The 25,225-nt window shown below is 48.3% G+C and overlaps 2 protein-coding genes across 2 annotated transcripts in view; one reads left to right on the forward strand and one right to left on the reverse strand.

Moving 5' to 3' along the window:
- Positions 1-8,014: 8,014 nt before the first annotated feature.
- On the reverse strand, positions 8,015-20,106 carry DFFA (DNA fragmentation factor subunit alpha). Its single transcript, XM_003274238.4, has 6 exons — positions 19,846-20,106; positions 16,356-16,517; positions 14,364-14,506; positions 10,595-10,784; positions 10,231-10,373; positions 8,015-8,877 (listed from the first exon to the last, which is right to left on the reverse strand). The coding sequence occupies exons 1-6, from the start codon at positions 19,979-19,981 to the stop codon at positions 8,665-8,667; spliced, it is 987 nt and encodes a 328-aa protein (XP_003274286.1). The 5' UTR covers positions 19,982-20,106; the 3' UTR covers positions 8,015-8,664.
- Positions 20,107-22,464: 2,358 nt separating this feature from the next.
- PEX14 (peroxisomal biogenesis factor 14) overlaps positions 22,465-25,225 on the forward strand; it is a 155,093-nt gene continuing 152,332 nt past the window's right edge. Inside the window, exon 1 of the mRNA XM_003274236.4 lies at positions 22,465-22,525. Coding sequence (XP_003274284.2) covers positions 22,490-22,525 — 36 coding nt within the window. The 5' untranslated portion in view covers positions 22,465-22,489. The remainder of the gene's footprint in view (positions 22,526-25,225) is intronic.

Below are 25,225 nucleotides of genomic sequence, written 5' to 3' on the forward strand. Positions count from 1 at the left end.
CCCGAGTAGCTGGGATTACAGGCACGCACCACCACACCTGGCTAATTTTTGTATTTTTAGTAGAGACGGGTTTTCTCCATGTTGGTCAGGCTGGTCTCGAACTCCTGACTTCAGGTGATCCACCTGCCTTGGCCTCAGAAAGTGCTGGGATTACCAGCGTGAGCCACTGCGCCCGGCCATGAAGGTTTTTAGATGCTAAACTTTATTGGGAAAACCAGCAAAGGCTGGCTGGAGGACACGAGAATATTCTCTTCTCTGGACACCAGGGGAGCGGACCCCCTGAGAATGGCTGCTGACCATTCCATTGTTTTCTGCCGAGCTGAGCTCATATTCATAATTACTAGCTGAATAAAGTATGATGTGATGGAAGAGACAATAGTATCCACGTTTCAAAACACAGCAGCTTTGGGAGACCAGGAATTGGGTCAGTGCACTGGTGGAAGATGCCTGCCTGAAAGGCCAGCTAACCTTCCAGAACTTTGTTGTTTTTTTTTTAAGATTTTTCTAGAAAGAAGCCATGCTTAGTGTTTTTCAGTTTTTAAATTGGGGTCAGCAGGGCGCGGTGGCTCATGCCTGTAATCCCAGCACTGTGGGAGGTCGAGGCAGGCAGATCGCTTGAGGCCAGGAGTTTGAGACCAGCCTGGCCAACATAATGAAACCCCGTCTTGACTAAAAATACAAAAATTACCCAGGTGTGATGGTGCACGCCTGTAATCCCAGCTACTTGGGAGGCTGAGGCACGAGAATCACTTGAGCCTGGGAGGCGGAGGTTGTAGTGAGCTGAGGTCATGCCACTGTACTCCAGCCTGGGTGACAGAACGAGACTCTGTCTCAAAAATAATAGTAAAATAAGATAAAATAGGGGCTGGGCATGGTGGCTCACACCTGTAATCCCAGCACCTTGGGAGGCCGAGGTGGGTGGATCACCTGAGGTCAGGTGTTCAAGACCAGCCTGATCAATGTGGTGAAACCCTGTCTCTACTAAAAACACAAAAAATTAGCCAGGCGTGGTGGCACATACCTGTAATCCCAGCTACTTGGGAGGCTGAGGCAGGAGAATCGCCTTAACCCAGGAGGCAGAGGTTGCAGTGAGCCAAGATTGTGCCACTGCACTCCAGCCTGAGCGACAGAGTGAGACTCTGTCTCAAAAAATAAAATAAATTGGGGTCATCCATACAGACTTTAGGGATTTTACCTTTTAACTAAGTGGTTATCTGTAGGATAATGAGGCTCTACTAGTGCTACTGCCAGGAAATTCAAGTCTAAGCCTACCTTAGTTCAGGGGACTTAATACAACATTAACTGGCGTCAACTGCATGTTAGACCAGATGAATATGCTTGTGATTAATAAATCAGGGTAAAATGGTAATTTCCCACCACCTGGTTTTTGGTGGACTTTTCTGTAGTTCAGTAGAGTCAGGTGTGTAGATGTGGGTAATCAGGCCCTGGGCAACTTCAAGTTCATTCTCTTGTTATTTTGTCCAGGATTTGGCACCAGAACAGCTCCTTAACTGGTGAGGAGGAATGAAGGATGACAGGCACTCAGTTTTCCTATTTCAGGGCTGACAGCAAAGGATTCCAGGCTTTAGGAAACTCAGACTGGGAAGCTCAGGGGAGATACCTTGATTTAAGCAGCACCTGTTGAAGGGGCAGCCCATCTTTTTTTTTTTTTTTTTTTTTTTTTTTTTGAGACAGTCTCCCTCTGTCGCCCAGGCTGGAGTGCAGTGGAGTGATCTCGGCTCACTGTAAGCTCCACCACCCGGGCTCACGTCATTCTTCTGTCTCAGCATCCCGAGTAGCTGGGACTACAGGCGCCCGCCACCATGCCCAGCTAATTTTTTCTATTTTTTTGTAGAGACGGGGTTTCACTGTGTTAGCCAGGATGGTCTCGATCTCCTGAGCTTGTGATCCACCCACCTCAGCCTCCCAAAGTGCTGGGATTACAGGTATGAGCCACCGCGCCTGGCCAGGGGCAGCCCATCTTAAAAACGGTAGCGTCTTCCGTAGAGAGATAGGTTTCATTTGGAATGTATTAGGCCGTTCTTGTGCTGCTATAAATACCTGGCCAGGCGCGGTGGCTCACGCGTGTAAACCCAGCGCTTTGGGAGGCCGAAGCAGGCGGATCACAAGGTCAGGACTTCCAGACCAGCCTGACCAAAATGGTGAAACCCCATCTCTACTTAAAAAAAAAAAAGCATGGCACCAGGCATCGGCTCAGTTTCTGGTGAGGCCTCAGGAAGCTGCCAATCATTACAAAAAGCCAAGTAGGACCCAGTGTATCACACAGTGAGAGCAAGAGCAACAGAGAGACTTGGGCTGAGTAAGGGGATGCCACACACTTTTTTTTTTTTTTTTTTTTAGAGGGAGTTTTGCTGTTGTTGCCTAGGCTGGAGTGCAATGGCGATCTCGGCTCACTGCAACCTCCACCTCCCGGGTTCAAGCAATTCTCCTGCCTTAGCCTCTTGAGTAGCTGGGATTACAGCTACAGGCATGAGCCACTGTGGTACCTACCACCCCTGGGCTATTTGTAACTTCTTATAATGCTAGTAAAAATAGTAATTTCTCTTTCCCATTTTGCATTTGTAATTAAAAAAACTTATTTGTCTTATTAAAATAATCAGTCTGGAGGAAAAGCTACAATTTTGGGGGTGATAGTTTTTTTTCTCTTTTTTTTTTGAGACTGAGTCTCGCTTGTTGCCCAGGCTGGAGTGCAGTGGTGTAATCTCGGCTCACTGCAAGCTCCGCCTCCCGGGTTCATGCCATTCTCCTGCCTCAGCCTCCCGAGTAGCTGGGACTACAGGCACCCACCACCGTGCCCAGCTAAGTAAGTTTTTTGTATTTTTAGTAGAGACGGGGTTTCACCACTTTATCTCGGATGGTCTCGATCTCCTGACCCCGTGATCCACCCGTCTCAGCCTCCCAAAGTGCTGGGATTACAGGCATGAGCCACTGTGCCCAGCCTGGGGGTGACAGTTCTTATAACATGACACTGAAAAATACAGCCGGGTGCGGTGGCTCATGCCTGTAATCCCAGGACTTTGGGAGGCCGAGGACGGTGGATCACGTGAGGTCAGAAGTTTGAGACCAGCCTGGCCAACATGGAGAAACCCCATCCCTACTAAAAATACAAAAATTAGCTGGGGGTGGTGGCACACTCCCGTAATCCCAGCTATTTCGGAGGTTGAGGCAGGAGAATCCCTTGAACCTGGGAGGTGGAGGTTGCAGTGAGCTGAGATAGAGCCACTGAACTCCAGCCTGGGTGACAGAGCAAGATTGTCTCAAAAAAAAAAAAAAAAAAAAAGAAAAGAAAAGAGCAAAGAAAATCCACTATCTATGCATTAACCTGTTCATTTCCTTGTAACCTTGTAATTGCACGAGTGTTGTCTGATCTCATTTGAGCAAGTTGCCAACTCTAAGGTTCTGCAACCTGAAAATGCAGTGCAGCTCCTGGGGAGGGCGTCTGTCCCTCTGGCTGGAGGCTCTCACACAGAATGGAGGCCCTCACTGTCAGAGCTATTGGGAGGACTCAGGCAGTGGATGGGGGTTCAGACTAGATCATGTCCAAGGTCCTTAAAAACCACAAGGTGTATAAGATGCAGCCAAAATGATTTAAGGCAAAACTCCACAAACATAATGGACAAAAACCCTCAAGGTGAAAAAGAAAAAAAAAAAAAGCTTGAACAGGTAATTAGGAAATTAAACCACTAAATAATCTGGTTATTAAAGATACATTAATAATTCTTGTAATTGATGCAGGTTTTCTTTTTTCTACAGACTACTATTATTTTATTCTTGTCTCTCTGGAAAATGAAAAATCCATTAGTTTTTCTCTTTTGCTTTTACCCAGAAATTAAAGGTTGGTAAGTGGTAATTAGCATAACTCCTGTCAAAGCCAATTGCCTCATGAGGACCGACATTTGACTTAAGTTGAAAGAATGGAATATGGCTAATGTAAAGTTCATTAGTTCCCGCTGCTTTCTTTGACAGTCTTTTCTCCTACCACGAGAACAGGCATGCCCTGCTCTCTCTTGCTCCTAGTTTTAGATGTGTTGCTGTGCTCCTATGTGTCTATTCTACAAGGCTGGTGGCACAGTGGTTATAGGGAAGGTAAATGGTAATGGGACAATGTTTGTGACCACATTCATTACACATCTGGGATAGAGTTCGCAGATTAAGGTCTTTGCCCTACTCACTCTTTGATAGAGGACTCCAGCACCCCATCTGTTTGCCCCTGAGAAACGAAAGAGAACCAATCTCCACTGTCTACTATATGTTAGGTACTAGGATTTTTCTCATGATAGCACTTCATTCCTTTCTTGGGGGGGATTGGATTATTTATTTTGAGACATGGCCTCACTCTGCCACCCAGGGTGGAGTGCAGTGGCACGATCACAGCTCACTGCAGCCTCGAATTCCTGGGCTCAAGTGATCCTTCTGCCTTAGCCTCCTGAGTATCTAGGATTACAGGCATGTGCCACTACACCTGGCTAATTTTTATGTTTTAAATTTTTGTAGAGATGGGGTCTTGCTATGTTCCCCAGGTCGGTCAGTCATGTGGTACTTCATTTAGGCCAGGCGTGGTGGCTCACCACCTATAATCCCAGCACTTGGGAGGCCAAGGCAGGTGGATCACTTGAGGTCAGGAGTTTGAGACCAGCCTAGCCAACGTGGTGAAACCCTGTGTCTACTAAAAATACAAAAAAAACTTAGCTGGGTGTGGTGTCAGGCATCTGTAATCCCAGCTACTCTGGAGGCTGAGGCAAGAGAATCGCTTGAACCTGGGAGATGGAGGTTGCAGTGAGCAGAGATTGTGCCACTACACTCCAGCCTGGGCAACAGAGCGAGGCCTCAAACAAAACAAAACAAAGCAAAACAAATATAGTACTTCATTTAACCCTTTCAAGCTTGGAGCCTTAGACTACCTGACAGGTTAGACTCAAGCCGGTTTGTCTCACTCCCACATCCACAGGACATTTTCCATTATCCACCCAATTCAGCCGCTAGGTGGGCTTGCTTCAAGTACAGAATACCAACGCCAGCGCCCAGACGAGTCAACGAATGCTCTGTGTGTTTGGCAGAAATAAAATATTCTGGCTGGGTGTGGTGGCTCATGCCTGTAATCCCACCTCTGGGAAACTGATGTGGGAGGACTGCTTGAGGCCTGGAGTTTGAGACCAGCCTGGGAACATGGTGAGTTTTAACATACCCTGGATTTCCTGGGAATGTAGCTACTTTGTAAATCAAGGACAGATACATTTACTGTTCTGGCAAATCCCATTCCCAAGGGCAACGCTGCTGACGGTGTTTGAGCTGACAACCCCCGTGCCCCATGTGCCAGTCAGCCTCTGTCGGATGCACAGCGATTCCGTGCTTAAGTGCAAGCATCTGACAGTGAAACACATGCCACTTTATTGGAAATTATTTTCCTTTTTGCCCTGAAATAGTACATTTGGGGCATTATATTGATGCTTCTGTAAGTATGAGTGTAGGTAGCTTATCAGCAGTGGCTTCTATTAAAGGATAATTAAGGACACATTACAAAATAATCTATAAAAAAGGAAATATTGGGGCAAGAGCCAATGCAGGGCATTAGGAAAAGGATGCTGAGTAGAAGGTCTAAGCCCTCCTTGAATCACAGGAAAAGGAAACAGTTGTTTTTGTTCTATTTAATTGTTTTCTGTATCCCCATCTTTACCCTAGGACTTACTATGATAATTTTTTTTTTTTTTTTTTTTTTTTTTTAAGACAGTGTCTCGTTCTGTCACCCAGGCTGGAGCCCAGTGGCAGGATCTCAGCTCAGTGCAATCTCCACCTCCTGGGTTCAAGTGATTCTCATATCTCAGCCTCCCGAGTAGCTGGGATTACAGGTGCCCACCATCACGGCCAGCTAATTTTTGTATTTTTAGTAGACGGGGTTTTGTCACGTTGGCCAGGCTGGTCTCAAACTCCTGACCTCAGGTGATCCGTCTGCCTCGGCCTACCAAAGTGCTGGGATTACAGGTGTGTGCCACTGCGCCTGGCCTATTGTGACATATTGTGATACTTCTTTTATTTTTTTTTGTGACAGTCTCAATCTGTTGCAGGCTGGAGTACAGTGGCACAATTTTGGCTCACCTCCACCTCCACTTCCTTGGTTCAAGCAATTCTCGTGCCTCAGCCTCCCAAGTAACTGGGACTACAGGCGTGTACCACTACACCCGGCTAATTTTTTATAATTTTAGTAGAGATGGGGTTTCACCATGTTGGCTAGGCTGGTCTCGAACTCCTGACCTCAGGTGATCTGCCCACCTCGGCCTCCCAAAATGCTGGGATTACAGGTGTGAGCCACTGTGCCCGGCCTATTGTGATATTTCTTTACTTAATAACTAGCCAATGAATCCCTTAATAGTATTGTTTTCCTCTAAGCATGCATAAAGAATGGTCAAGTAAGTCCATGATAACTCATCACCTTTTCCCTGCAAGGAGTGTACTGTAGATTACCAAACCTGCAGAAGCCGTCTGTATGGAGACAGGAGGACAAACCAGGCTTGCTCTGCTTCACACGCAGAGACTTGGAGTCACAGCACGTGGAAATTGCTTTAATGACCTTTTATATCCCCTGCTGATAAAGCAATTAGAAAACTGAAGAGTTTCACAGTGGTGAGATATAATTTTGCAATACTGAATTAGATATTAGAAATGGACTCTCCGTATGTCCCTATGGTCTACAAGCTTAGTATGTATCTTTAAACAAGCAAATAAAAAAATTCATTAACTGGAGAAACAAGTTTGTGGCCATAATTAACACTCTATAATGTCACCGTCTTCATCACTATCTCTGCTTAAAATTCTGCAGTACTATCTTCAGAATAAGGATATTATCGTGAGTTGGAAATATGACCATTTCTTTTCATTGCCCTTGACAATTACCTTTAAAAAAAAAAAAAAAAAAAAAGAAAAAAAGAAAAGTAGGGTCTTACTCTATCATCCAGGCTGGAGTAAGGTGGCATGATCAGCCTTGAGCTCCTGGGCTCAAGCAATCCTCTCACCTTAGCCTCCAGAGTAGCTAGGATTATAGGTCAGTGCCACCATGCCTGGCTAACTTAAAATTTTTTTTTGTAGAGACAGGGTCTTGCTATGTTGCCTAAGCTGACAATTACTTTATTTAAAAACTTTTTTTTCTGGCCAGGGGTGGTGGCTCACACCTGTAATCCCAGCACTTTGGGAGGCTGAGGCGGGTGGATCACCTGAGGTCAGGAGTTTGATTGAGACCAGCCTGGCCAACGTGACAAAACCCTGTTTCTACTAAAAATACAAAAATTAGCCGGGCACGGTGGCACGCGCCTGTAATCCCAGCTGTTTGGGAGGCTGAAACAGGAGAATTGCTTGAACCTGGGAGGTGGAGGTTGCAGTGAGCCGAAAGTGTGCCACTGCACTCCAGACTAGGTGACAAAGTGAGACTCCATCCCAAAAAAACAAACAAAACTTTTTTTTTGAGATACGGGGTCTCACTCTGTCGCCCAGGCTGGAGTGCAGTGGTGTGCTCTCAGCTCACTGTAATCTCTGCCTACCGAGTAGCTGGGATTACAGGTACCCACCATCATGCCCGGCTAATTTTTGTATTTTTAGTAGAGACGGGGTTTCACCATATTGGCCAGGTTGGTCTTGAACTCCTGACCTCAGGTGATCCGCCTGCATCAGCCTCCAAAGTGCTGGGATCAAAGGTGCGAGCCACTGTGGTGCCTGCCCTTTTTTTTTTTTTTTTTTTGAGACAGAGTATTACTCTGTCGCCCAGGCTGGAGTGCAGTGGCGTAATCTCGGCTCACTGCAACTTCTGCCTCCCCGGTTCAAGCAATTCTCCTGCCACCATGCCCAGCTAATTTTTTGTACTTTTAGTAGAGACGGGTTTCACTGTGTTAGCCAGGATGGTCTCGATCTCCTGATTTCGTGATCCACCCACCTCGGCCTCCCAAAGTGCTGGGCTTACAAGTGTGAGCCACCGTGCCCGGCCCGGCTTTTTTTTTTTTTTTTTTTTAACTTGTTCCATATGGGGCAGGGCTAAATGTTAGGCAGTGCACCCATAGTCACTGCCAAGTACTTTTTTTTTTTTTTTTTTTTTTTGAGACGGAGTCTCACTCTGTCGCCCAGGCTGGAGTGCAGTGGTGCAATCTCAGCTCACTGCAAGCTCCGCCTCCTGGGTTCACGCCATTCTCCTGCCTCAGCCTCCCGAGTAGCTGGGACCACAGGCGCCCGCCACCATGGCTGGCTAATTTTTTTGTATTTTTAGTAGAGACGGGGTTTCACCGTGTTAGCCAGGATGGTCTCGATCTCCTGACGTCGTGATCCGCCCCCCTTGGCCTCCCAGTGCTGGGATTACAGGCGTGAGCCACCGCGCCCGGCCAATCACTGCCAATTACTTTTGAACAGAGAACGTAATATGTAATCAGAGGAGGTGGGATATTGTTGGTGCAGCTGTATCATTCAAAATTGGCAGAAGTCCTGAAGCTGGTGGGGCTAAAAAAAAAAAATTGGTGGAAGGGCATATGCTGAGAACTGGAATAGCTTCTCTGGAAGGTGCTCTAAGGCAGGGGGTAGAGTAGCACATAGGTAGTCAAATGATGAGGCTGAGGGTGTCTACCAATAACACAACGCCACAGAGCTTCCTTGGCACACTTCCCGCTGCTGCTATGTGGGATCCTGTCTGGCTCGCTTAGGATTCTGCAGGTCTCCAGGTAGTGAGGCCTTGCCTGCCGAGATGCTCCGGAGAGAATGCAAGCTCTGCATCTGCTGTAGGCGCAGGGCGAGCTCCCGCTCACAGGCCTCTCGAACAGTCTCCGTCTTCTTTATGTCCCAGTTCAAGGCAACAGCCAGTGCTTTGGGGTCTTCCTTGGTAACCAACTGCAGCAAGAATAAGAACCCCTGAGAACTGGGCCTTCTGTGCGCCTCTCCTGCTGCTCTCCTGACTCTCTTTTGGGGAGTGCGATGAGGCAGTATCTGTTTATGTTACCTCTTTACACTGAAATGCTGGGTTTCCTTTACCATCAATTGCCACGGGCTTTTTGTTTTTTTGAGATGGAGTCTCGCTCTGTGCGCCCAGGCTGTAGTGCAGTGGCACTATCTCGGCTCACTGCAAGCTCTGCCTCCCAGGTTCACGCCATTCTCCTGCCTCAGCCTCCCAAGTAGCTGGGACTACAGGCACCCACCACCATGCCCGGCTAATTTTTTTGTATTTTTTTTTAGTAGAGACAGGGTTTCACCATGTTCGCCAGGATGGTCTCAATCTCCTGACCCCGTGATCCACCTGCCTCGGCCTCCCAAAGTGCTGGGATTATAGGCGTGAGCCACTGCACCCAGCCTGCCATGGGCTTTAAGATGGAGTTTCACTCTTGTTGCCCAGGCTGGGGTGCAGTGGTGCGATCTTGGCTCACAGCAATCTCCACCTCCTGGGTCAAGTGATTCTCTTGCCTCAGCCTCCTACCACCATGCCAGGCTAATTTTTGTATTTTTAGTAGAGACGGGGTTTCACCATGTTGGTCAGGCTGGTCTCAAACTCCTGACCTCAGGTGATCCACCTGCCTCGGCCTCCCAAAGTGCTGGCATTAACAGGCGTGGGCCACTGTGCCCGGCCAAGCGTGGGCCTTTTCTTACAACATCAACAGGAAGAAGTCCTTGGAAAGTTTACTTGGAGCAACTCTAAGGTCCTCCACCTTCAGGAAATTTAGCCAAGCTCAAGTCAACAGTTTCCTTCCCTTCTATCTACAATAGGGAGGTACTTGTGACAGGGACAAGGACAATGAATCAGAAGTAGCACCCACCCTGGCGGGTTCCCTTCCTCAAGCTTTTAGTTCCCTGGTCTTAGCCAGCAGGCGATAATCCCCTCAAGTTTGCCTTTTCCTGTGACACTGACAGACCTCAGGACGGACTATAGATCTTCTCTGACCACGGAAAGACCCAGAAGCCATCTCAGAAGATTGGGCCTCGCTATTCCTCCCTGTCAGGAACAGTCATTTCATTACCAACCTTGGACCAGAGTCTGTTTGATGATCTGAGGAAGTGTATGCTTTTCTCTTTAAAGCTATTTCGATTTAGATTAATAAGATTTTTGCAAATGCTTTGGCATATAATAGGCAAATTGGCAGCTAGGATTCAGTCTGCAGAGGTGAACAAAAGGGCCCACACGCCTCTGCACGATACTACTACATCCCAGGGCCTGTCATCCTCTGTAGCTCAGTGACCCTGGTTTCCGCCCACCTCCAAATCCTGACTAGATAAGCTCAGCTCTGGAGCAGGCTTCTCCCTCAGTGCAGTAAGGATGTGGCTCGCCAGCGCAATGTCCGAGGAGGTCTCTCTGCTGATACCCGTGTCTACTGCATCCACCCCCTCACCAAAGGACTCTGCAAAGGAGATACGAGACAGAGATCACACGTGGTGTGACCACACAGCCACATGACCAACTAGCCAGAATAACTGGCCGGGCAAGAGAGAAACGTGCCCTTCCCACATCCCAGCAGCCGTGGCTTCAATGGCTCTGGCTGCATCACAAATAGTGTCCTCCCGAGGGACGCTTCCATCAGCCCTGAATTCTCAGAGTAACTCTGCCTGCAGAGAGTCCTACCTTCCTGCTTTGTCAAGAGGCTGCCGTCTTTCTCCAAAGCCTGGAGGTACAGCTGCAGGAGCTGCTTGGACTGACGCACTTCCTCTCTTTGGTCAAGCACCTGTTGGAGTGTGTGCTGCAGCTGCTGGACGGTGGCACAACTCTGACGTAGCTCCTGAGCCAGGTCAGAGCAGGGAGCGTCAACAAGCATCTAACAAACAAACACAGACGCTTAGAAATCTACAAGGACTTTCTGACTTACTTTTTTTTTTTTTTTTTTGAGACGGAGTCTGCTCTGTTGCCCAGGCTGGAGTGCGATGGTGTGATCTCAGCTCACTGCAACCTCCGCCTCCTGGGTTCAAGCAATTTTCCTGCCTCAGCCTCCCGAGTAGCTGGGATTACAGGCGTGTGCCACCAAGCCCAGCTAATTTTTGTATTTTTAGTAGGGACAGGGTTTTGTCATGTTGGCCAGGCTGGTCTCGAACTCCTGACCTCAGGTGATCCACCTACATTGGCCTCCTACAAGTGCTAGGATTACAGGTGTGAGCCACCACGCCCGGCCTACAAGGACTTTCTAAACATGGTGTTCTACCTCTCAAATACATCCATTTCAGAACTCATTGCATCCATTTCCCAAAGTTGCCTACTATGATAGTTGGCAGACAGTCAAGAGAAAAGCACGTAATTTTTCTAATTTTCTTTTTTTTTTTTTTTTTTTTTGAGACAGAGTCTCACTCTGTCGCCCAGCCTGGAGTGCAGTGGCACGATCTTGGCTCACCGCAAGCTCCGCCTCCCAGGTTCACGCCATTCTCCTGCCTCAGCCTCCCGAGCAGCTGGTACTACAGGCGCCCGCCACCACACCCAGCTAATTTTTTGTATTTTTAGTAGAGACGGGGTTTCACTGTGTTAGCCAGGATGGTCTCGATCTCCTGACCTGGTGATCCACCCGCCTCGGCCTCCCAAAGTGCTGGGATTACAGGTGTGAGCCACTGCGCCTGGCCAATTTTCTAATTTTCTTCTAGTGTTAAAATTGGGAAGAAGGGTCGGGTGTAGTGGCTTACACCTATAATCCCAGCACTCTGGGAGGCCGAGGCAGGAGGACTGCTTGAGCTCAGGAGTTTAAGACCAGCCTGGGCAACATGTGAAACCCTGTCTTTACCAAAAATATAAAAATTCACCAGGCATGGTGGAGTATGCCTGTGGTCCCAGCTACTTGGGAGGCTGAGGTGGGAGGATCGCTTGAGCCCAGCAGGCAGACGTTGCAGTGAGCTGAGATTGCACTACTGCACTCCAGCCTAGGTGACAGAGCTAGACTCTGTCTCAAAACAAACCAAAACAAAAAACACCAAGAAATCATTTCCTCAAAGAGGCCTTCCTCCGTGTTCCAATCTAGAGTAGCCTCCACTGCTCTCTGCATACCACTGTCTGATACGCTTTCCTGTTGTTTTCTGCCTCCCTTCATCAGAATACAAGTACCGTTAGAGCAGAGACTGTGTCTGGCTTGTTCGCCACTGCACGCCCAGTGCATAGAACCACGACAGGCACAGGATGGGGCTCAATAAATATTTTTTGGGTCAGGCACAGAGGCTCATATCAATAATCCCAGCACTTTGGGAGGCCAGGGTGGGAGGACTGCCTGAGTCCAGGAGTTCAAGACCAGCCTAGGCAACATGTGAAGACCTCCTCTCTATAAAACATTAATTAATTAATTTTTTTTGAGACTGAGTCTTGCTCTGTTGCCAGGCTAGAGTGCAATGATGTGATCTCGGCTCACCGCAACCTCCGCCTCCCCGGTTCAAGCTATTCTCCTGCCTCAGCCACCTGAGTATCTGGGACTACAGGCACACGCCATCACGCCCAGCTAATTTTTGTATTTTTTTGTTTTTTGAGACACAGTCTTGCTCTGTCTCTCAGGCTAAAATGCAGTGGCGTGATCTCTGCTCACTGCTACCTCTGTCTCCCGGGTCAAGTGATTCTCCTGCCTCAGCCTCCTGAGTAGCTGGGATTACAGGTGCTTGCCACCACGCCTGGCTAATTTTTATATTTTTAGTAGAGACGGGGTTTTACCATCTTGGCCAAGCTGGTCTTGAACTCCTGACCTTGTGATCCACCCTCCTCGGCCTCCCAAAGTGCTGGGATTACAGGCATAAGCCACCGTCCCCGGCTGTATTTTTAGTAAAGACGGGGTTTCACCATGTTTGCCAGGATGGTCTTGATCTCTTGACATCGTGATCTACCCACCCCGGCCTCCCAGTGTTCTAGGATTATAGGTGCGAGCCACTGCGCCTGGCTTTATTTATTCATTTTTTTTTTGAGACGGGGTCTTGCTCTGTTGCCCAGGTTGGTGTGGTATAGTCATGGCTCACTGAAGCCTTGACTACCTGGGCTCAAGTGATCCTTCTGCCTCAGTTTCCTGAGTAGCTGGAGCTACAGGCACATGCCACCACACCTAGCTAATTTTTGTAGAGATAGGGTTTTACCACATCAAGCTCCTGAACTCAGGCAATCTGCTCATCTTGGCCTCCCAAAGTGCTAGGATTACAGGTATGAGCCACTGCACCTGGCCTACAGAAATTTAAAAAAAAAAAAGAAAAAAGAAAAAATAGCGCAGTGTGGTGGTGCAAGCCTACAGTCTCAGCTACCTGAGAAGCTGAGGTGGGAGGATGGCTTGAGCCCAGGAGGTCGAGGATGCAGTGAGCTATGATCATGCCACTGCACTGGGTGACAAAGCAAGACCCTGTCTCAAAGAGACATTTTTTTTGAATGAAAACATACTGTTTTTATCCCAATCTTGTTTTTTTTTTTGAGACGGAGTCTCGCTCTGTCACCCAGGCTGGAGTGCAGTGGTGCAATCTCGGCTCACTACAAGCTTCACCTCCCGGGTTCAAGCGATTCTTCTGCCTCAGCCTCCCGAGTAGCTGGGACTACAGGTGCCCACCACCACGCCCGGCTAATTTTTTGTATTTTTAGTGGAGATGGGGTTTTACCATGTTAGCCAGGATGGTCTCAATCTCCTGACCTTGTGATCTGCCCGCCTCGGCCTCCCAAAGTGCTGAGATTACAGGCGTGAGCCACTCTACCTGGCCTATCCCAATCTTACTAGAGAGAAAACACAAGGAGAGAAGCTAGGCTACTGGCTCAAAGTTGTGGTGATAGCGCTGGGATGTGAAGCCAGCTACTCCAACGCTACATTCTCTAGCAGGGCATCCCTGACCCCAGCGTCCACCTAATTAGGTTTAGGGTGGATCCCAGGCATTTGTATTAAAAAAAAAATCTGGCCAGGTGCAGTGGCTCATGCCTATAATCTCAGCACTTTGGGAGGCCGAGGCGGGTGGATCACTTGAGTTCAGGAGTTCAAGACCAGCGTGGCCAACATGATGAAACACTGTCTCTACTAAAAATACCAAAATTAGCCGGGCATATTGGTGTGCACCTGTAATTCCAGCTACCCGGGACGCTGAGGCAGGAGAATTGCTTGAACCCAGGAGGTGGAGGCTGCAGTGAGCTGAGATTGCACCACTGCACTCCAGCCTGGGCAACAGAGTAAGACTGTGTCTCAAAAAAAAAAAAAAAAAAAAAAATCCACAGCTAATTCTGCTTCGTGACGAGGGTTCAAAAATTACTCTAGGTAAGAATGAGAAGATGAAAAATCTTAGCTGTAATTTAAGAATTATTTAAAAATTAAGATTAAAACAAAGAAATTGCTATGGCAAGTATGGAAGCTAAGAAGGTGCTGGGGCGGGGGGCAGAGGCCGGATGAGCATTGCTGCAGGTTGTGGAGGAGGCTTACCTGGAGGTCCTCCTCTGATAGGAGGATGATGCTGGAGAGATCTTCTTTCAGCTGCCTGGCCACGTTCTTCCACTTCAACCCTGCCCCGCTGTCTGTTTCATCTACATCAAAGGACTCTTGGGAAATCCAAGCTGTACCTCCATCTGACACATGGGAGAAAATGCCAGGCACAGAACAACCTGAAGTGCTGTTTTCACCTCCTCCCCCAGCACACACAGACCTCTTGAGGATCTAGATTAATTTCAATGGGAAAGAAGCATCTTATCTCAAGGATTCACAGGAGAGCCAATATCCATCTAGGACCTTGATTTTCCCTCTTCTTTCATCTTTTTTTTTTTTCTTTTTTGGAGACAGAGTCTCACTCTGTTGCCCAGGCTGGAGTGCAGTGGCATGATCTTGGCTCACTGCAACCTCCACTGCCCGAGTTCAAGCGATTCTCCTGCCTCAGCCTTGCAAGTAGCTGGAATTACAGGTGCCCACCACCATGACCAGCTAATTTTGGTATTTTTAGTAGAGACAGGGTTTCACCATGTTGGCCAGGCTGGTCTCAAACTCCTGACTTCAAGTGATCCACCCACCTCAGTCTCCCAAAGTGCTGGGATTACAGGCGTGAGCCACCGCGCCTGACCCTCTTTCATCTTTATTTCTGTGTGCAATGGCTCTGTATTCTTCCATAGAAAGAAGCCATTTAAACCCAATGTGTGGTCACACCTACACGGAATCCAATCACACTTCCCTTTTTGGTTTCTGTGTGTCCAGGTGTGTCCTGTTTTTTATATGAAAATAGTCATTTGTGCCAGCATTTCTCTGGTGCTTGGGGATTGGTCCCTTCTTTAACTGGGGGAGCTGTAGCCATTGATTGCTGTCCCTTAGGCCTGAGTACAAAGGTGGCTGGTAGGGTCACTGCTGTAGGATGACTTCCTCAATTCTGTGGCACACTTCAGGACGATTTTTTTTAAGACCCTCCCTAAAACTAATCCCCCTCTCAAGACACTTCTTGATCCTTGGTCACCAATGTTAGTCCCCTTTATATCTGCTGTGATGATGATGATGGCAGGGACAGGTCACATTTATTGAGTCCTTAACTATGTGCCAGGTAAGATCTAAATGCTTCGTACCAGTGGTTCTCAAATGGGAGCAATTTTGCTCCCCAGGAGACATCTAACAATATCTGGAGTCATTTATTCTTGGTTATCACAGTTGTGGCGGGAGGTTCGTAACATCTAGGATGCTACTAAACACCCTATCACACACAAAGCATCCTCTCCACAACTCCAGCCCCAAATGTTAACAGTATCATTGAGAAACCCTGGTTTGATATGTACTATATTATCTTTACAACAATCTTAGGGGACAGGTTCTATAATTATTATGTCAACAAGGCACTGAGAGGTTATGTAATTTGCACAAGGTCACCTGGCTAGTAAATGGTAGAGCCGGGATCCAGACCTAAATAGCCGGACTGCAGCCTGCAGCACTGAACTCCCTGCCAGGCTGCATTTTAGTTGCTGTCTGTCCATAAGTTAGTTGAGAACTGGGCCCATGTCTCATTCATCTTTTTTTTTTTTTTTTGAGACAGAGTCTCGCTCTATTGCCCAGGCTGGAGTGTAGTGGCACAATCTCAGCTCACTGCAACCTCCACCTCCCAGGTTCAAGCAATTCTCCCACCTCAGCCTCCCAAGTAGCTGGGATTACAGGTGCCTGCCACCATGCGCAGCTAGTTTTTGTATTTTCAGTAGAGATGGGCTTTTGCCATGTTGGCCAGGCTGGTCTCAAACTCCTGACCTCAGGTGATCTGCCCACCGTGCCTGGCCTCATTCATCTTTATCCCCAGGACTCAGCACCATGTCTGGCACATAGAAAGTGCTCAGTAAATATTTGCTGAACAAATGCTTAAAAAGCCAGACAAATGGCAATTGTCTGTGCAGTGAAAGTAATCATGACGGATGCTGTACTGCATAGGCCGTCTTATATATGGCTAGAGTTTCTTACCTGAATTGTTGTATGCCCATTTCTCATTATTGGCCAACACCACAAACTTAGTGTTGGAAGGTAGACACAGAAAGTAATCGTCATCATCCACTATGGTGCCATCCTCTGCCAGGACCAAGGTGACTGGTGTCAGGGACTTATCAATGGCCAGAATGTCACAGGCTGAAAAGAATAAAATATTTGGCAAATGACAAATAACTATAAGGAAATTACATCTGTCCCTGCATCTCAAGTATGTATGCTCCAGAGCTGAGCAGAAAACTCCTGGTAGGTAATAACTAGAATAACAATCATCACTTCTAGCACTAATAGAACACTCATCACGTGCCTGATTCTGTTCTAAGTGTTCTTTTCTTTTTTTTTATAGCAGGGTCTCACTCTGTTACCCAGGCTGCAGTGCAGTGGTGCGATCTCCGCTCACTGAAACCTCTGTCTCCCAGGTTCAAGTGATTCTCCTGCCTCAGCCTCCCGAGTAGTTGGGATCATAGGTGTGCACCACCATGTCCGGCTAATTTTTGTATTTTTAGTACAGATGTGGTTTCACCATGTTGACCAGGCTGGTCTCGAACTCCTGACCTCATGATCCACCCGCCTTGGCCTCCCAAAGTGCTGGGATTAGAGGCGTGAGCCACTGTGCCTAGCCCTAAGTGCTTTTCTTTCTTTCTTTCTTTCTTTCTTTCTTTCTTTCTTTCTTTTTTTTTTTTTTTTTTTTTTTTTGAGAGTAGTCTCACTCTGTCGCCCAGGCTGGAGTGCAGTAGTACGATCTTGACTCACTACAACCTCTGCCTCCCGGGTTCAAGCATTCTCTGCCTTAGTCTCCCAAGTAGCTGGGATTACAGGCACTGGCCACCGTGCCTGGCTAATTTTTGTATTTTTAGTAGAGACGGGTTTCACCATCTTGGCCAGGCTGGTCTGGAACTCCTGACCTAATGATCTACCTGCCTCGGCCTCCCAAAGTGCTGGGATTACAGGCATGAGCCACCGCGCCTGGCCTAAGTGCTTTTCATATACAGTATTTAATCTCATAATAGTCCTGTAAAGTAGGTACTTTTATTAGTTCTGTTTTTTGTTTTTTTTTTTTTGAGACGGAGTCTCGCTCTGCCACCCAGGCTGGAGTGCAGTGGCGCAATCTTGGCTCATTGCAAGCTCTGCCTCCCGGGTTCACGCCATTCTCCTGCCTCAGCCTCTCCGAGTAGCTGGGACTACAGGCGCCTGCCACCACGCCCGGCTAATTTTTTGTATTTTTAGTAGAGACGGGGTTTCACCGTGGTCTCGATCTCCTGACCTCATGATCCACCCGCCTCGGCCTCCCAAAGTGCTGGGATTACAAGCGTGAGTCACCGCGCCCGGCCCAGTTCTGTTTTATAGATGATGAACCCAAGGCTCAGAGAGCTTAAGTAACTTGTCCAAGATCACACAGTAAGTAGCAAAGCTGGGATTTAAACCCACAAAGTTTGGCTCCTGAAAGTATGTTTACTCCAGCTACTCTAAACTCATGTACGGTTGGCATTTGAGTTTTTACTGGAATGAACAACCAAGCAAAGTCTGGTTTGATTCCTTGCAAACAAGCAGTCTCTCATTCATTTATTCAGTTGTCCTCTTTTTCTTTTTTTTGAGACGGAGTCTCCCTCTGTCGCCCAGGCTGGAGTGCAGTGGTGCTATCTTGGCTCACTGTAAGCTCTGCCTCCCAGGTTCACGCCTTTCTCCTGCCTCAGCCTCCCCAGTAGCTGGGACTACAGGCGTGCACCACCACGCCCGGCTAATTTTTTGTATTTTTAGTAGAGACGGGGTTTCACTGTGTTAGCCAGGATGGTCTCGATCTCCTGACCTCGTGATCCGCCCACCTCGGCCTCCCAAAGTGCTGGGATTACAGGTGTGAGCCACTGCACCCAGCCCTCAGTTGTCCTCTTAAATTCTCCTACGTGTAACAAAAAATACACCAAAAAGGCCAGGCGCGGTGGCTCACGTCTGTAATCCCAGCACTTTGGGAGGCCAAGGCGGGCGGATCACGAGGTTAGGCGATCGAGACCATCCTGGCTAACATGGTGAAACCCCGTCTCTGCTAAAAAATACAAAAAATTAGCCAGGCCTGGTGGTGGGCGCCTGTAGTCCCAGCTACTCGGGAGGCTGAGGCATCTCGAGAATGGAGTGAACCCGGTAGGCGGAGCTTGCAGTGAGCCGAGATAGCGCCACTGCATTCCAGCCTGGGCGACAGAGTAAGACTCCGTCTCAAAAAAAAAAAAAAAAGAAAGAAAATGCTTTTTGTTCTTTACAGTATCTTCCTTAGCAGCTTCTTTTCTAACCTATGGGAAAGTATAAAAGAAGTGGAAGCTTCTATCAGCAGCTTTTATATCATTATCATTGGCGGAGAGGCTTTCTCCAGGACAGGTCTGTACTATCCCATTTAGCGACAGCAATGCTTCAAATACTGACGGGACTGGAGTGATCAGAAATAGCCAAGAGACTACAAATATCCTTCAGCGGTGCTGTCTACCACCCAATAGAACAGCAAGGCATGTATGGGCTGGACTGCAGAGAACACCAGCCTCTGTGCCACGCACATCCAGCCAAGGCACTGAAGGGGAATTAGAAGTAAAGTAATCTGATGTCAGGAAAAAAACACATAAATGCTTATATGCAAAATCCATGCCACCAAAGCATTTATAATGCTTCGGCTGTTCGTGGGTCTCTGAAAATTTCCATATGATTTCTGTTGGTGATTGAGAGGAAGCAACTGTGCCCTCTGACACACACTGTGACTACATGCCTGGGGCTGGCTCACACATTTAACCTGTAAAACTTCTTTGGGCAAGCAATTTGTTGCTACCGGCTAATAAGACTTGCAAGTCACTTAAATATATCATCTTATTTGAGAGACCCAACAATGCTTTGAAGCAGGGCTATAAGTATTATACCCAATTTGCTGATGAGAAAACTGAGGGTTGAGAGATGGTTAAGTGCAAGGCCAAGCAGCTGGTAAAGGTATGGGGCCGGGCTCGGAACTTCCGTCGGCTCCGTCACTTACAACTCACATTCCTTGTCTGGACCTCCAGAAATGGTCAGTAGCAGCTCCCTCTTTCCCGCATAGGTTCCTGCCACAGCGGACGGTGGAAACCCCTCCCCACCCCGCCGTGGGCTCAGCTGGGGGTTCTGGTACCACCTAAGTGTGCCGGAGTGGGAGGAACCCAATGGGGTCCGTTTGGTCCAACATCGGAGTGATTTCAGGCAAGAGACCTAAGCCGAGTCTGGCTTCATTTGCACATTGCTTCCTGGCTCTCTTCCCACCACCGTGGAGTCTCACACGAGATTAATTACGCTCAAGCGCCATAAATCTGTAAATCGCTATGCCCACTCGGACCATTTCTGTCCCAAGGCTCCACCCGAGATACAAGAATCCCCAAGTCGCCTCTCCTGACCCCGCCTCGCCCCCGCCGGACGTCCTCACCCGGCCCTGGCTCCCCCACACCCTCGCCCGGGGTCCCGAGCCAACCCTTGCTCCTCAGGTCTTCGAGGCAGGAGGCGGCCACGCCGTGCTGTTCGCGGCTGTAGTTGCGGCGCAGCAGACACGGCTTTAGAGTCCGGATCTCGCCAGATTCTGGTATCCCGGCGTCCCCGGTCACCTCCATCCTCTACAAGGTGGGACCTGCCCGGCTTCGAGAAGTCGCGGGAGGCCGGAGCGGCGGTCCTTCTACTCGACCCCCTTCCGCAGCCTGCCGGGAGGTGTAGTTCGCTCCACAGCAAATCACACGTGAGACCAGGGCACGCCGGGAGATGTAGTTCTAGTTGCCGCTAATCACGTGTGGCGTCGGGGCATGCCGGAAACTGTAGTCTCTGGGTGTAAAGCCGCTTTCGTTCCATCGCGCGATTCAGCCTAGGAGTTGTTTTTACCTTTTAGGAGCTGCATTTGCGCGTTCAAAAATAAGGCCAATAGAGACTTATTTTGCATGACGATGCACACGCATGTATACTGTATTGAATTTTTAGAGCATTCCTATTCGCATATGAGATGCATAATGCTAATTCAGACACCCGCATGTTTCCACCCATTCTATTTCCTGCTTCAACTGTGCAAATTAGTTTGGGGTCTCAGAACAAAACGCTTAAATAAATATAGTAAGCATTAAAGTCTCAAATGTATCGGAGAGGAAAGGGGAAACGCGAACCTCGGCACTGTTGGAGATTGTTCAGATGCCTCTTGACAACATATTCATCTTTGTTTTAACACTGCTACTATGGAAAAGTTTGTTTTTTCCTCCTGAAAAATAAACATCTAAGATTAAAAGAATAGTAATAAAAATGATCAAAAAGTTCCTCTCTTAAAAGAGGGCATTTTATGTAAACTAGAAGTAATTATCTGCTCATATTTATTCATTCGGGGGACACTTTCCTTCCTTGTTTCTTTTTTCTTTTTTTGAGACAGCCTTTCGCTCTGTCTCCCAGGCTGGAGTGCAGTGGCGCGATGATGACTCACTGCAGTTTTGATCTCCTGGGCTCAAGCAATCCTCCCACCTCATATTTTGTTTATAAAAACGTGGGCAAGGGCCCCGGGGGCGCTGGCTCACCCCTGTAATCTCAGCACTTTAGGAGGCCGAGGCGGACGGATGGTCTGAGGTCAGTAGTTTGAGACTAGCCTGGCCAACATGGTGAAACCCCGTCTCTACTAAAAATACAAAAATTAGCCGGGCGTGATGGCGCACGCCTGTAGTCCCAGTTACTTGGGAGGCTGAGGCAGGTGTATCGCTTGAACCCAGGAGGCGGAGGTTGCAGTCGGCCGAGATCGCACCATTGCACTCCAGCCTCGGCGTCAGGAGCAAGACTTCGTCTCAAGCAAAAACAAAAACAAAAGCAAAAGCAAACAAAAAAAGTGGGAGAGGAAATTAGATATTATCTCAAGAAAAGTTTAGGCATTTAAAACAGCGTTTAGTAGGAGGAATTATTAATTAAGTCATCCCTTTTAAGCAGTCTATATTGATCAAAACACAACTATTAATAGGAGCTGGCGGTTAACTCTAATGTATGTATCCTTTTTCATATAATTTCATTTTTTATTTTCTTATCTTATTTTTAGACAAGGTCTCGCTCTGTCGCCCAGGCTGGAGTGCAGTGGCATAATCATAGTTCACTGCAGCCTCAACCTCCTGGGCTCAAGGGATCCTCCTGCCTTGGCCTCCTAAAGTGTTGGGATTACAGGTGTGAGCCATTGCTCCCGTCCAATATTTAATTTAAAATCTAACAATTAAAAAAATCTAACAATTCAACCAGTGTAAAATAATGACGTTTTATAGACGCCTCTTCTCTTCAAAATGCCCCCTTTTATGTTATCCCAATAGACCTGCACACTTATCCGAGTCCTATCCCCACAATACTGTAATTGTATGTGTGTTTGGCCTGGGCGTGGGAGTAGGGATTGAGTCTTGAATGTTTTTATTTCAAGGCCTACCAAAGTCCCTAGCATATAGTAGGCACTCAATGAATGGAACTGAACTGATGTCTAAAAATTAATTTCCAAGTTTCTTCGCATTCATCCATTGGCAAGTCCCTAAATGTGCCCATGGCACTGTGGGGATGGGCAGAGATTTAACTCAATAAGAATAATATGGGCCGGGAGCGGTGGCTCACTTCTGTAATCCCAACACTTTGGGAGGCCGAGGCAGGCGGATCACCTGAGGTCGGGAGTTCGAGAGCAGTCTGACCAACATGGAGAAACTCCATCTCTACTAAAAATACAAAGTTAGCCGGGCATGGTGGCGCATGCCTGCAATCCCAGCTACTCGGGAGGCTGAGGCAGGAGAATCGCTTGAAACCGGGAGGCGGAGGTTGCGGTGAGCCGATATCGCGCCATTGCACTCCAGCCTAGGCAACAAGAGCGAAACTCCATTTCAAAAAAAACACAAAAACCAGAATAATACACATATAACAACGCAAAGAAGATATAGACTTGGGATCTTCCTGGAAAGCAGAGACTTAACGGAAACTATGCAAGGTGACCCGGACACCCGGGCTCCACCCTCTGCCCCAGTCCCCCACATCGACAGGCTCTGTTCCGGCTACCTTAGTCTGGGCGGGAGGGCGAGAGCGAGGGCGCCTGGGAGAAACCTCGCCCAGCGGCGGTTGATTAGTCAGGCCTCAGAAAGATGGCGTCCTCGGAGCAGGCAGAGCAGCCGAGCCAGGTAAGGGGAGTGGGACTGCCCCGCTGTGCGGCGGAGACCCCGGCTGGAGGGGGCGCTCAGCATACGGCTGGGAGCCGGGTAGGGACCCCGAGTCTCCGAAGCTGGGGACCCCGACCTCTTGCCCCCTCCTGAGCCCCGCCCCTCCCCAGGTCCTCCCCACCCGGCCCCTCCCCCGGTGACCCCTCTTTGACCACATTCCGGAGCCCGGGCTCTGGTATTTGGCTGTGCCCCCGGGTCCCCACTTCCCGCCTGCCAACACCTCTGGTCCCACTTGAGCTTGGCGGGGAGGCTGGCGGGACCCTTGGGAAGCCCCCAGCCTTGAGATGCGAGGGCTTGAGAAGGAGAGGATAGATCGTTCCCGGCTGTCCCCTCCGGGGAGGGGCCTGATTCCATTAGGGTTCCCACTCCCTCACGGCCTCAGCCTCCTGGAGCGGCTGCCAGCCTCTTCATCTGTAGTCACCTTTGCGCTTCTCTCGTCAAGTTGGATAGTCAGAAATAATCTAGTCGAACCCTCTCAGTGCGTTGATAGGAAGGGGACGCACTGTGAATAACAGACGCCACCAAGCTTTTGGCAGAGGACCCATCCTCGCTTCCCTGGGTTTGGTTTTGTTGGCGAAGGGCTCCGCTCTAGCTTTTCACCTGCAGATTCAGACAAATCCCACTCCAATAAGGGGACCATAAGGACCAGTGTTGACGCCTGTGCCTCTGCGGTCGGGAGGCAGTGGATGATAAGGCCTCCGAAGGGGTTTATAGTCCAAAGGTGGGGTGGGGTGGGGTGAGGAGAAAAGGGCTAAGAGACATCTTACATTTAACTGCGTATGTGCTGTCATGTTGAGGACAAATTACATCTATTATCTCGTTTAGTGTTCACTACAACCTTTATGAAGTGCAGGCTACTAACCTCCATTTCACAGAAATGAATACCAAGGGTTTGTGACATGCCCCAAATCGTGTGCCCTGTTGAGCCTGTATTGAACCTGTGTGACTCCACTAGTCATCCATACATTTTTGAGTTTAGTTAGGATTAGAATGAGGAAGAAGAAAATAGTTTCAACTTGGGGCCTCATTTCTCCTCTCCCATCTCCTTGAAGCACCTCTAAGAGTTTTCAGCAACTTAGTAGTATTTCACTTCCTTTAGAGGCAGAAGACCACCGCTTAGTGTTTCTTACTGTCTCATTCTGCGTGTCTGTTACAGGAATTGCACTTAAAGGAGTTGGTGTGTTCCCCCATACCAGTTTCTATTAGCAGTGTGAATGATTCAGGAGGAAGATGTCTTGATTGTAAAACATGGGAGATAAGAAGGACTGATTCTGGCCTTCTCACTGTCAGGTGTTCTGGAGTTTGGCAAGTGTCTTGAGAGGAGGACCTCTCCTTTCTTGCCTTACCACATTTAGTTTGCTGAAATACTGAGGCATCTCGGGGTCTGGGTTTCTCTGAATTGTTTTGTGTTAGGAATGCCCACAGGCTGGGATTGAAGGGTGTCCTCAGTTCCTGATTCTTTTTTCTTTTTTAAGACGAAGTCTCGCTCTATCGCCCATGCTGGAGTGCATTGGCGCAATCTCGGCTCACCGCAACCTCTGCCTCATGGGTTCGAGCGATTCTCCTGCCTCAGCCTCCCAAGTAGCTGGGACTACGGGTGCCTGCCACCACACCTGACTAATTTTTGTAATTTTAGTAGAGACGGGTTTCACCATGTTGGCCAGGCTGGTCTTGAACTCCTGACTTCAAGTGATCCACCCGCCTCAGCCTCCCAAAGTGCTGAGATTATATGCATGAGCCACTGTGCCGGGCTCTGTTCCTAATTCTTATAGGACATTTAATTTGCCAGTGCTGTAAACAGTACTAAAAATCTTGCCACTTGGAGCCATTGTCATGCCCAGGGATTCTTTTGGTTTTGCAAGTTTGCCCTCTCTGTATATGTATTTAATAGAAAAGGATCTAAGGTCCTTTAAGGGGGCATGGCCATCACTTGTTTGATTTTCAGCTCTGCTTCTCCTTTGCCCTCCTTTCCAAAGCTGGTAGAGGTAGGATTGCAACAGAACATGCTGGCAGCCTGGGGGAAAAACTTGAACTTTTCTTTTTTTTTTTTTTTTTTTTTGAGACAGAGTCTCACTCTGTCGCCCTGGCTGGAGTGCGGTGACACGATCTCTGCTCACTGCAACCTCCGCCTCCCTGGTTCACGCCATTCTCCTGCCTCAGCCTCCAGAGTAGCTGGGACTACAGGCATCCGCCACCATGCCCAGCTAACTTCTTGTGTTTTTAGTAGAGACGGGGGTTCACCATGTTAGCCAGGATGGTCTCGATCTCCTGACCCCGTGATCCGCCCGCCTCGGCCTCCCAAAGTGCTGGGATTACAGGCGTCAGCCACAGCGCCTGGCCAAAACTTGAACTTTTCATACCAGATTCTATTGCTATCTAACAAGTAGCAAATGCACACTTTTTGAATGAACCAACGCTCTTCAGCAATTGTTTGTTTCATTTTCAAGTCTTGATCAATCCAGTTTCCCATGTCTCCGATTAAAGCAGAGTAGGATTGAAAGGATTGTTTAGCTAATTCCCCCATACCTTGTTGTGTAGGGTTAGAACTGTGGGGCTGAGCCAGTATTCTGTCTCTCACAGAAAGTTTGTTAGTTAGCCTTGTCATATCAATTGCTGGTTTCCAGCTATTAAAGGTGAATAACCTTCTCTTCTCTTGAGAGG

This window comes from Nomascus leucogenys, chromosome 24 (genome assembly GCF_006542625.1).
Source record: "Nomascus leucogenys isolate Asia chromosome 24, Asia_NLE_v1, whole genome shotgun sequence".
Classification (NCBI taxonomy): Eukaryota; Metazoa; Chordata; class Mammalia; order Primates; family Hylobatidae; genus Nomascus; species Nomascus leucogenys.

What these genes read in the sequence shown, in the direction of transcription:
- DFFA (XM_003274238.4), bottom strand. Translation starts at nt 19,981, where the DNA reads ATGGAGGTGACCGGGGACGCCGGGATACCAGAATCTGGCGAGATCCGG. An exon ending in CGAAGACCTGAGGAGCAAGG is followed by an intron (nt 16,518 to 19,845) that starts GTTGGCTCGGGA and finishes TATTCTTTTCAG; the next exon opens with CCTGTGACATTCTGGCCATT. An exon ending in ATGGGCATACAACAATTCAG is followed by an intron (nt 14,507 to 16,355) that starts GTAAGAAACTCT and finishes CCCATGTGTCAG; the next exon opens with ATGGAGGTACAGCTTGGATT.